The 10576-nt window shown below is 63.9% G+C and overlaps 5 protein-coding genes across 5 annotated transcripts in view; 2 read left to right on the top strand and 3 right to left on the bottom strand.

Annotated features, from left to right (window-relative positions):
• Nucleotides 1-254: 254 nt before the first annotated feature.
• Nucleotides 255-3756, top strand: F751_6954 (hypothetical protein; the record flags this gene model as incomplete). The annotated part of the gene is made up of 8 exons (XM_011402898.1): nucleotides 255-271; nucleotides 571-1081; nucleotides 1343-1483; nucleotides 1616-2152; nucleotides 2337-2457; nucleotides 2657-2790; nucleotides 2896-3034; nucleotides 3287-3756. The coding sequence occupies 8 exons, from the start codon at nucleotides 255-257 to the stop codon at nucleotides 3754-3756; spliced, it is 2070 nt and encodes a 689-aa protein (XP_011401200.1).
• Nucleotides 3757-3851: 95 nt separating this feature from the next.
• On the bottom strand, nucleotides 3852-5105 carry F751_6955 (hypothetical protein; the record flags this gene model as incomplete). Its single annotated transcript, XM_011402899.1, has 3 exons — nucleotides 3852-4046; nucleotides 4170-4657; nucleotides 5039-5105. The coding sequence occupies 3 exons, from the start codon at nucleotides 5103-5105 to the stop codon at nucleotides 3852-3854; spliced, it is 750 nt and encodes a 249-aa protein (XP_011401201.1).
• A 278-nt stretch (nucleotides 5106-5383) lies between these two features.
• On the top strand, nucleotides 5384-6032 carry F751_6956 (Cytochrome b5; the record flags this gene model as incomplete). Its single annotated transcript, XM_011402900.1, has 3 exons — nucleotides 5384-5561; nucleotides 5662-5750; nucleotides 5883-6032. The coding sequence occupies 3 exons, from the start codon at nucleotides 5384-5386 to the stop codon at nucleotides 6030-6032; spliced, it is 417 nt and encodes a 138-aa protein (XP_011401202.1).
• Nucleotides 6033-6334: 302 nt separating this feature from the next.
• Nucleotides 6335-8101, bottom strand: F751_6957 (hypothetical protein; the record flags this gene model as incomplete). Its single annotated transcript, XM_011402901.1, has 6 exons — nucleotides 6335-6420; nucleotides 6648-6768; nucleotides 6935-7162; nucleotides 7343-7528; nucleotides 7649-7741; nucleotides 7865-8101. 6 exons carry the CDS (start codon nucleotides 8099-8101, stop codon nucleotides 6335-6337), a joined length of 951 nt encoding a protein of 316 aa, XP_011401203.1.
• A 524-nt stretch (nucleotides 8102-8625) lies between these two features.
• The window catches only part of F751_6958 (Phosphoenolpyruvate/phosphate translocator 2, chloroplastic), a gene marked incomplete at both ends in the record, with an annotated part of 3129 nt that continues 1178 nt past the window's right edge, over nucleotides 8626-10576 (bottom strand). The window contains 6 exons of the mRNA XM_011402902.1: nucleotides 8626-8702; nucleotides 8885-9014; nucleotides 9229-9425; nucleotides 9668-9986; nucleotides 10157-10292; nucleotides 10445-10547. Coding sequence (XP_011401204.1) covers nucleotides 8626-8702; nucleotides 8885-9014; nucleotides 9229-9425; nucleotides 9668-9986; nucleotides 10157-10292; nucleotides 10445-10547 — 962 coding nt within the window. The remainder of the gene's footprint in view (nucleotides 8703-8884; nucleotides 9015-9228; nucleotides 9426-9667; nucleotides 9987-10156; nucleotides 10293-10444; nucleotides 10548-10576) is intronic.

Raw genomic sequence — 10576 nt, forward strand, 5'->3', positions numbered from 1 at the left:
GATGTGGTGACCCAGATCTGGGACAACTTCCCAACTTTAAAGTCCTGAGAACAGGTCCATGATTCCGCGCCCTGACGCGAGATCTCTCTGTGCAGGGGTTCATTCGAACCATCGAGCCGGAAGCTTTTGCTTGATCTGCACCATACAACTGTATAACCATGAGTTCCGTAGCTTTACGGGGATCAAGACGCAGAGGATGAAGACGGTGTGCTGACGAATGTCAGTGGCTCCCCACCCCATGGTCACCACTCCACATGGAGGACGAATTGGGGTGAGCGGGGTGCTCGATCCTATCTTGTTGTCACCATGCCCACATCGTCTCTTCATGCCTCCATCTGAGTATTTACCACCGCCACACAGGGGAGGGCGGCTCGTGGGCGTGGGACTAGTGGCAGGAATGGGCGTGGAAGAGGGGCTGGCAGGGACGGCCCCCACCCCCCCACGTGCTCCTCCACCAGGCAGCTCCTACACCCCAGCAGCCACCAGGACCACGGCTGACCACCGTGACAGCACGCCCAAGTCGAGGAGGGGGGGCAAGGCCCGCTTTTCCCCCTCCCCACTGCATCGCAGCGTCGCCGACTCGGCAGCCGTGCACGGCAGGGGCGCCCATGCCGTGGTCTGGGAGGAGGATGCCGGGGGGCTGGTCACCGTGACGCCTCACCCAGACGCTCCCTTCCTGCTCCCCTCCTTCCTGGAGGGCCTGGCCGACTTCCTGTCTGTCTGGCAGTCGGACGCCGGGCCGCGCTCTGTGCAGACCCACGTGGCCGAAGCCTCGGGGAGCGGCGAGGGCGCAGGCTCCTGGTCGGCCGAGACCCTGGCTGCGGAGCTTGCGGACCTGTGGCTCAGGGGTGCGCCCAGCGAGGCTGGCGAGGCTGCGACGGCCGGCCCTGCCCCGCCCACGCCCCTCTCGCTCCGCCTGGAGCGCCTGGAGCTGGGGGACGAGGAGGTCGCTCGCGTGGCGGCCTGGTGCCTGGCTCACCGCTCGCGGGCAGCTGTGCGGAAGCTGTGGCTGTTTGACAATAAGTGCGGGGACAGGGGAGCGGTGGCCGTGGCTGGGATCCTTCATCTTGGCCTGGAGGAGGTGGGGCGGGGCTTGTGTGAGCCGAGTAGAGTGGTCAGGGGATTGCATGGGGGACGTTTGGGAACAGGGGAGGGCTGCGACGCGTAACAAGGAAACATGCCAACCTGGCCCTGGCAGCAGAGGGCGCACCGGCCCACGACAGGCCGAGGAGTGAGCATTTCAGTCCATCGCTGCGGCCCAAACCATAGCTTCAATGAGCTGTGACACCCTGCTGACCATCCTGCTCTCCTGCCTTATCCCTTCTTCCCCCTGCAAATGCAGATACACCTATCCCACAACCAGCTCACAATGGTGGGGGCCCGGGCGCTAATGGACAGCGTGCAGAGCACGCAGCCGCCCCCAGCCAAGCCCCTGTGGCTGCGCCTGGAATGGAATCGCATCTCCCTGACCGACCTCGGGCAGGTGGGTGTGGTGTGTGTCAGCTGGCTCATTGAGCCGGCGCCCAGCTTGGCAAAGAGTGGGAGTCGTTGGTGGGTCACGACCGCCTTGCAAGGGCATGGCTCAGTCCCACACAAACCTTCGCCACCAATGCAGTACCTGGAGGCACAGCATGCGGAGCGGGGCCTCCTGGCGGACATCCCCGAGGGACTTGACCCTGGGTCGACCCCTGCCCTGCCCCACGTGCCCTCCTACCTGGCAGCCTCGGCCGGCGACCGGCCCGGCCCCCGCCGGCCCTCGAGGGGCCCTCCCCCGTCGCGCAACAAGTTGCGCTTCCTGGTCCACCCCTGCCACGTGCGACTACCCTGGCTGGTCAGCCAGTTCGAGCTCCCCGCTGAGGCCGCCGTCCTACGCAGCGCCAAGCTGCAGTGGCAGGGGCCGCGGGGCGGGGAAGGCAACGCGAATGAGGTCCCGGCCCCGGCCCCACCCCTCAACGCTGGGGACAAGTCGCCGTCGCCCCATCCCCACCACGCCTCCTCCGCCCCGCTCCTCCTCTTCCCGGACACCTCGGCCCTGCTGGCCATGCTGGGCGCCAGACGCAGCGCGGTCCCGCCCTGCTGGCTCACCCTGGAGCGACTGGCAGAGCTGACAGAGCGGGGCCAGTTTGGGCGCACTCTGCCCTCCAATGAGCAGGTGGGTATGGACAGGCAGGGGGAGCTTGTGATAGATGGAGGGTGTGGGAATCTAGTGAGGTAGAATGGAGGGCACCCCCCCTCCCAGTAACACCCACCTGAGCATGGGTGACGGTCATTTCCAGCACCCCAGTTTGAAAGCGGATTGCCTTCAATGCTTCTTGAACCATTCCCCCTTTCCACAGGTGTTCATCGTGGTGACAGACTCGGTGGTGAAGCAGCTGGATGGGCTCAAGGGCGATGCCGGCTTCGGCCTCACCGTGCGTCGCTTCTTCTCCAAGGGCCTGGACACGTACGGCCCAGCGGGTACGCTTGGAGCGTGGCGTGTGGTTGGCGTCCACCGACCTGCGGCCTGGCTTGCTAGCCTGTGGCCGGCATGCTCTGCACCCTTACGCAGCATGCGGCCCTGGCATGCTGAATTTGACAACCCTCACAAGCTGACCGTCCCCAGCCCCTTGTCGGCGCTGACCTCACCCCTGTCCCACCCACGACACCCTGCGCTCAGGGCTGGACATCCTCACGGTTTTGGGCGCCCACGAGGGCGAGGGCCTGCTAGTGGAGGCCGGGGCCGAGGTCACCGGCTCACGCAGCACCGCCGTGGCAACCAAGGGGCAGCGCACCGACCACCGCATCGTGGAGGTGGCGCTCTACTTCCAGAACGAGATCCGGGGGCCGGGGGCGGCCGCCGCGCCGCCCCGCCCCGCCTCCATGCCCGTGGTCCTGCTGTCCGGCGACAACGCGCAGGTGCAGCTGGCGCGATCCCACGGCCTGCCCGCCTTGAAGCCCGCAGACCTGAACGAGGCCGAGGCGGCGCTGGCGCGCGGCGCCGCCGGCTTCACGGCGGGGGCCCTGCGCGCCGCGCTGGGCCAGGCGGCATGCGCGGGTGAGCGGCCCGGCTGCGCAGGGGGGAGCAGTGCGCTTGTGTGGAGAGCTTACAGAGTGCATGGGGATTTGAAGGTCACGTGAGGGTCGATTCGCGTGGTGGAGTAGGGACTGCAGGGCTGCGTTCTGAGCAGGATGCAGGACCTCTGGAGCCTGGCGTGCTAGACCTTGTGCAGTACAAATGCCGCGCCATCGTCTTTGCAGCCACCGTTCCAACTCCGCCATCTCCTCCCTCCTGTACACACACATGCAGGGCTGGGCTCGGTGGCCAGCCACAACGCTGCCACGGAGTTTGAGGCGGCAGTGGCGGCCCTGCTGCTCGCCACCGATGCTCTGCAGGACCTGCAGACCCGGCTCGAGGGCGTGCGGACCACAGTGCGGGCGGGCCAGGCCACGGGGGGCAACCCCGCTGCGGCTCTGGAGGGCCTGACGCGGTTGCTGGATCCGGCCGGCCCCAGGGGTGACGCCGACGGCCTGGTCACTGAGCTGCGGGCGCAGCTGGCGCGATGGAGCTCGCTCAACCGCGCCGGCCAGGGGGGCAGCCGCCTCTTGCGCTGGTCCGGGACCGCCGCATCCTCGTCGGGGGGGACCGAGCAACTGGGCGCAGTGGGGCCGCCAGAGGATGGGTTGCTGGTGCCTGGAGCAGGGCTGCCAGCACCCGGAGGAGAGGCGGGCTCGCAGAGCGGCGAGGAGGGTGAGGATCGCCCGCATGCGCAGCCCTGATTCCTCAGGCGCTCTCCCTAGTACCATGTTGCCTCATGGTGGAGACCAGAGCTCCACGTGTCGCCGTATGGCTGGCCTGGCCTTATTCACGCCCCTCAATCAGCTGGGAGTATTGGGGCCAGCGACTGAGAGGCGTGCTCGGCGGTGCGCTGGGAGGGATCCATGGCTGCCAGGCCCAGCCTGTGCCAGCTCAGCGTGTGTGGGCGCAGGAGGGGGGGCAAGAGGGCCCCGCTGGCGGCATCCCTCTGCAGCAGGCGCCTCGTGGAGGTCGCGGGGCGGCTGAAGAGATCCTGCATGCGTGCGGGGTGATGCGTTGGGACTCGATTCAGCGCGAGGCAGGCACACTCGCGTGCTCTGAACAGGAATGCTGCCGGCGGCTGTCGGACAAGCCCACCGTCCCTGCCCAAGCTCACCGAGTAGCTGGCCAGCCAGAGGACGACGGTTTCTAGGGCGGTGGGAATTGCTGTCTCCGCAGGCGCAACCCCTGCTGAGCCTGTCCGAAGCTCGTGCAAGACCGTGCCGTTTGCCAGCTGGGTGAAGGCCCGGAACACGGCGTGCCGAGAGCCAGCCCAGGGGCGTCGGAGGGCGCCCTGAGCCTCCTCGTGCCCAACGATTGTCGCCCAGATCGGGGCCGTGCCGCCCGGCGTGGGGAGGCCCAGCAGGGCCACAAAGGTGCCAGGCATGGAGAGGCGGACGCGCCTGGCCTGATCAGGCTCGCAGTGACTCCCGGTGACGGACAGCGCGTCGGCACGGATGCCGAGGTAGGCCAGGGCTCTCAGGTTGTCCAACACTTCCGACAGATTCTTGCCCGGGCGGGACGGGTACTCTGCTGCGGGGTGCACCTCCTCTTCGACCTGCTCGTCCTTGAGCTCCTCGCCTGAATGCAGTGCCCAGGCCCGGTCTGCAGGGGCAGCATTGATGGTGGAGTGAAGAGCTGCCCTGCGTCACAGTCATAGCCGCTCAGAACACCACCACGACCCACCCAATACCTAGCAGGCTAGCCGATGCCGGTCCGTCAGGCGCGCGGCTGGAAGCATCCAATGCAGGGCTCAGAGTCTTCGTGAGACGTTTGAGGGTAGAGATGCTTTCAGTGCCTCTCGAAATGATCTGTTTGATGGAGGTCTGACGATCTTTGCCTGGGCTAGCCAGCACGTCCAGCAGCTCGTTGGCAAGGGTGCGCAGTGTACCGAGCTGCGACAGGAGTGAGAGTATCAATTCATTCATCGAGCATCTGTGCATGCAGCGGATCACAGCCTGGCAGGATTGTGACGGACCTGTGCACGCGCTTCGGTGATCGCAGCCCGCACGTCGTCCAGTCTAGGATCGACGAGCAGCGAAGCCTGCACCATTCCCTCAATATACGGATGCGTGCGCCTCGGGTGTGCCGTGTGCCGCCCAATGCTTCCCTGAAGTCCGCGATGTCTGCGAATGCAGCAGCGATGCAGGTGCAGGCCACGTCACACTTTGCGCTGGAGCGTCGACGATAAAAAGCCCGAACTAATGCCTCGCCCTCCTGGACCACAAACCGGCGACAACTTGTGCAATATAGCTGAGTTTGGGCCCTTCCATTCCTGCCGACAACCTCCTGCCCTCGTTCTCGCCCGGTGCGACTACGAAGTCGACCGCCATGGCTGAAGTGACCGCGCCGGGTGCGAAGACTTTCGACCTCGCAGAAGTGTCACTGCACCAGACAGAAAAAGACTGCTGGATGGCCATCAATGGCAAAGTGTACAATGTCACAGACTTCCTGGACGAGCACCCTGGGGGCTACGACATCGTGGTCTCCAACTCCGGTGCAGAGGGCGGTGTGGGAGGCCTCGGTTTGCCAGGCGTTTCATTCCCAAGTCAGAGTGGCCAATGGCTCGATCTGGTTCTTACCTGGAAACCATCCTTTCCCTGCACCAGGCAAGGACGCAACAGAGGATTTCGAGGAGATTGGCCACAGCAAGACCGCCAAGGACATGCTCAAGGAATACTATGTCGGCGAATTTGTGGTGAGTCTTTGTGGCCGAGCGTGTTGAGGTGTCCAGGTAGTTGCGCTGTGGATGTCTCCAGATACTTGGTTCGGCATGCGGCCTGGCTCCCATGAGGTGCATGGTGGCCTGACACCTTCCCCTGTCTCACAGGGTGGTGAACTGCCGGTCAAGACCAAGAAGCAGAATGGTACGCTGGCTGGGTCGACCGCCGGGACCACCAGTCTGTCCACCGCCCTGCTCAGGGCGGTGCTGCCCCTCCTGGTGCTTGCGCTGGCCATCCTCTATGCCCTGAACCGATGAGCAGCATCTGCGGGTCACCCAGGGCATGGCCTTGGCACCCCTGGGCCAGGTTCAGGCCGTTGGCGTGCCACAGAGGGCCCCAGGTATCATATTACCCCTGTGTTAGCCCTTTTGTTTCCCGTTCAGCCACACGCACTGTGTTCAGTTTGTAGAAACGTCACTTCCTTCCCAAGCATCGACAAGGCAAGGGGACGGCCTGTGATCAGAATCCTGCCAAGGAGGCAAGCAGCCACAGAGGGGCAAACACGGGGGCAGCGACAGAGGGTCCAGACGCAGCTGAACATTGCCAGTCACCAGACAGGTCACCGCTTGGGGGCTTGGTTGTAGCGCGAAGTGTCCTTCTTCTTCTTGTCCTTGGCCTTTGCACTCGCCACCGATGCGGCCGCAGCTGTGGAAGGAGGATCAAGGGAGCTAAAGACACAGGATGGGGTTCGCGGGTGGGGAGGGGAGTGGTCATCCGGTTTGCCTTCAGATGCAACCCAGGAGTGCCAGCAGATGTCAGCTAATTACTCAACTCTGATCCTCAGGCTCCTCGGCCACTCCTGGCCCTGCCCACTTCATACAACAAATGGCTTCGAGATTGAGGGCCACCTGCAGGCAAACTTCTGTTCATACCTGCGATGGCCTTCTTTGCGGCAGCAGCCGTTGCAGAGCTCCGCTTCTTCGCAGCCACAGCAGCGGCGGCGCGCTTGCGCGCCTCCTCGGGGTCGATGGCCTCGGCCCCGTCATCAGCAGTCTGCGTGTGGGGTGAAGTGGAACGGAGTGTGAGTAATTTTTGCAACAAATTAGCAGTGAGGGGACCTGTATGGGATAGTCATTACTGCTGTTGCTGACTCCTATTCCTGCCAAACAACAGGGCGCTCCCTTCTGCACCACAGCTCTTCTCAGCACGGGGCACTCACCCCTGCCTCCTCTGCTTCCTCTGAAGCCTCAGGTGACGCTGGCCGGCTCGCCGCAGCAGCCTCGCCGTTGGTCCCGGGGCCCTTCTGTGCCTTCTTTTGGCGACGCTTGAGTGCCTTGGCGGAGGTGGTGTCGCCAGCAGCAGGCGCGGGCTCCGGGGCCCTTATATCTTCGACCCCCAGCTCCGCCAGCACAGCATCCAGCTCCGCCAGCTCCTGCTTCTTGAGCTCCTGTGGGCGAGAATGTCGGGCGGCTGGCTCAGTGAGAGTCATGCAAGGGTTCGGAATCAGCCGTGGTGACAGCGCATCACAGCGGCCTTGGACAGAGGTCACCGCAGTCAATCACAAACCTGCAGCCTCCTCAGCGTTAGTCATGTCCCTACCATTCTCGCCGCACACAACCCCATCCACCTTCTTGGAGAGGATCTGCTGCGGTGGGCGAGGGGCGACTGGCGCAGCAGACACTGCAGGGCTGGCTGTCGCCTGCTCTTCCCCCCCCTCGGCCGGCATAGGCTGGCCCTCCTCCTCTTCCTCCTCCTCGCTGTCGCTGTGTGCAACCTCCAAACCCAGCTCTGCCTCAATGTCGCCATGGTCGACCTGCACAGGGTTTGTATTCTCGTTGGCAACCTGGTCATGGGCTCTGCAGGCTGAGGGCTCCATGGCATGCTGCTGCTGCCCTACCCCTGCCCCCACAAACACACAGGTGAAGTTGCTCACCTGCTCGAACTCTTCGTACTCGCTCTCCGATTCGGCCTCCGCAGGCTCCTCCGGGAAGGGTGAATACCGAGCAGCTTGGGCGCCGCGCGGCGCCTGCAGTGAAATGGGCACCGTCTTAAGGGACAAGGGTGACCGACCATCGGAGGTCCCTGCCCCTCCACTCCCGAGCCAACGCCTGTCAGCGGGCCCGAGCAATGCCCCGAGGGTCCATCTCACCTCATTCCAGCCATCGCTTCCAAGACCGCTTGTGACGGGGAGTTCCAGATCCTCGTCCGAGTCGTCCGCCCAGTTCGTCATCGGCACAGCCGGGGCGGAGAAGATGGCCTTCTCGAGCTCCGCATGTTTCGCCTCTACCTCCTTAACCTTCTTCACCTTCTGCTTGGGGTTTGTCTTGCTCTTCTTCGACTTGGAAAGCGCCGAGAACAGGTTGTGGGAGATGACCGGCTGTGACATGCTGGACTGCGGCGCGGGGAGGTACAAGGGCTGTGGCGCCGAGAGCGATCGCACGAATATCCAAAAGGGGAGTGCTTTGGCTCAAGGCTTCCTCGGCGGTGCACTTCTGCTCGGAGGTACCGCAGGGCGCAGGCTTGGGTGTGGGCGTGCGAGTGGGTGCCAAGGTCGGGTCCCTGGTGGCTCTCCTCGATGCCGCCTGGATATCACTAGATAGGAGCGAAAGCAATGCAGGGCATGCCAGCGCGCTCGGAATAAACTTTGCCTGGTTTGAGCGAGGGAGGGCCGGCCATCCTGGCTCCGCCCTGGGCAACCGGGTCATCATCCGTTCCGGGAAGTCGCGCGCCAACCCCATGGAATCCTCCTTCCTCCAGGGGTCCATGTCATGACACCGGATCTGGGTGTTCCCATCACATTGCAGGATAGGCAGGCAGTAATGGTTGAATTTCAGAGTTCTGGTACGATGCAAGAGAGCATTTGCTTTGTGGGGAGGTGTCCCTGCAAGTAGAAGTTGTCGACTTCACCGCTCAAGCAGCCTTGGGCTTCCCACTCAGCCGCTTCACCTGGGAGTACCCAAACACGCCCGCCAGCGCAATGGCCGTGCCTGCACGGTGCATGTGATGGTGAATTTTTGCTCAGCTGCCTCTCAGCACTTGCAGTGCTCGGTGCAGGGCAGCTTCTCGTCAACTTGGCGGCAACAAATCGCTGCCCCTGGCACCCCTCCTGCAGGGCCTGTGCCAGAACCCTGTACTCAGCCCCACCTTGCCGGCCATCCGCCCCCCTCACCTAGGGCGTTCTGTGTCGTGACGGGGTTCTGGAAGACAAACACCGAGGCCACGATGACCACCACCCGCTTGACGCAGTTGCCGATGGAGTGGGTCACAGGGGACACACGCTGGAGGATCATGTAGGAAACCTGGGCATGGGTGAGGGTGGGGAAGGGGTCAAGAGGGGGGAGGATGCTCATGTATCGGCGCTTGCGGCGAGAGATCAGAGTGTGGAGGGTGCCCTGAGTATCGATCGCCTCTTCGTCAGAATGTCGTGGCATTCGATCCATGCACAACTCTCCAGTAAAGTCCCATGTCACAATGCCCGTGTCTGTGCCAGGAATTATCCCTTCATCCACTCACCTGCTGGTAGGCATGGAAGCAGAGGGCGGCGATGACGGCCCGCTTCAGCAGCAGTGTGTGGTTGAGCACGCCGGCGGCGGTAAGGGCGGCGGGGGTGAAAGTGACCCCCTCCAGCAGTAGTGCGATGGGCGTCAGGATGAAGAAGGAGAGAATGGTGATGATGGAGAAGAGGTTGATGTTGTCCAGAGATCCCTTGCCTGCCGGGTCACACGTGTGCGTTGGTGTGACAAGCGGGGCACCATGGGTTGCTGCGGCGCACGGCATCAGGTGCTCTGCCGGAGCGCATTGTCCCTTCTTAATTCCGCACTGGTGATGAGCACCATCTGCCAATCACACCACGTCACGGCCGAGCATCGACGCCAGGCCCAGGCCGCCTTCCAGACCTTTCTTCAGGAGGCACGCAGCCTCCTGCCACCCCACCCTTCACCCACCAACCCACCCTTGCCCATGAACTTCTTGGACAGCACGTTGCGCGACTGGAAGGTGAGGTTGGAGCCCATGGCCGCCAGGAAGCCCACCCAGGTGAAAGAGAGCTCGGAGGTGGAGGCCAGCGCCACACCGCCGATGATGGGGAAGAGGGACAGGACCACGGGCAGGGTGGGCGACTCGCCCAGGAACATGGCGGAGAGCAGGACGGAGAAGAAGGGCTCCAGGGCCTTGATGGTGTGTGTGAAGGACACCGCCACCGCCCCCAGCGAGATGTTGGTCAGCGCATTGCCCAGTGTGTGCACCGCCGCCAGGGGGGACACGCCCATGACCTGTGCCGTGGGAGGGTGTCGATGCAAGCGACAGAGGGTTCTAGTCGGGAGAGGGGGTCCATTTGGTATGCTGAATGGGCTGGGCAGGCAGGCGCCAGGACGTCGTGCCGTGCAGCCAGGCATGCAGTGTCCCTTGCGCGACTTCCCTGAGTATCCATCCCTCGACTCACGTTCTCAGTGCTGGCCTGGGGCTTCTTGTGGAGGCCCAGGGTCCACATGGTGAGGGACACCAGGGAGCCGATGAAGAATTGGAAGGCGGTGATGGTCAGCGGGTGGGGGAAGGTCTTCAGCACCTGCTTGTTGTAGCTGCAGTTGGGGGGTGGAGCGGATGGAGGTGGGGCAGGGGAGGCCTTGATCTGAGGCTGTGCTTCCCAACCCCCGGCGATGGGCCTGCATAACACGCCAGGCAGCCCACCAGTGACGCCCCTCGAATACACAAGGCCACTCCCGGCACCCACATGTTGAACCAGATGTTGAAGAGGTACCAGAGACCGAAGAGGGACCCCAGCAGCAGGGTCTCCACCATGGCGCTCTTCTTGGGGCCCTCCTCTGGAACGGGGACTGCCAGTCATGGGGGGGGGGGGGTCGGG

This window comes from Auxenochlorella protothecoides (assembly GCF_000733215.1).
Source record: "Auxenochlorella protothecoides strain 0710 unplaced genomic scaffold scaffold99, whole genome shotgun sequence".
Lineage (NCBI taxonomy): Eukaryota > Viridiplantae > Chlorophyta > Trebouxiophyceae > Chlorellales > Chlorellaceae > Auxenochlorella > Auxenochlorella protothecoides.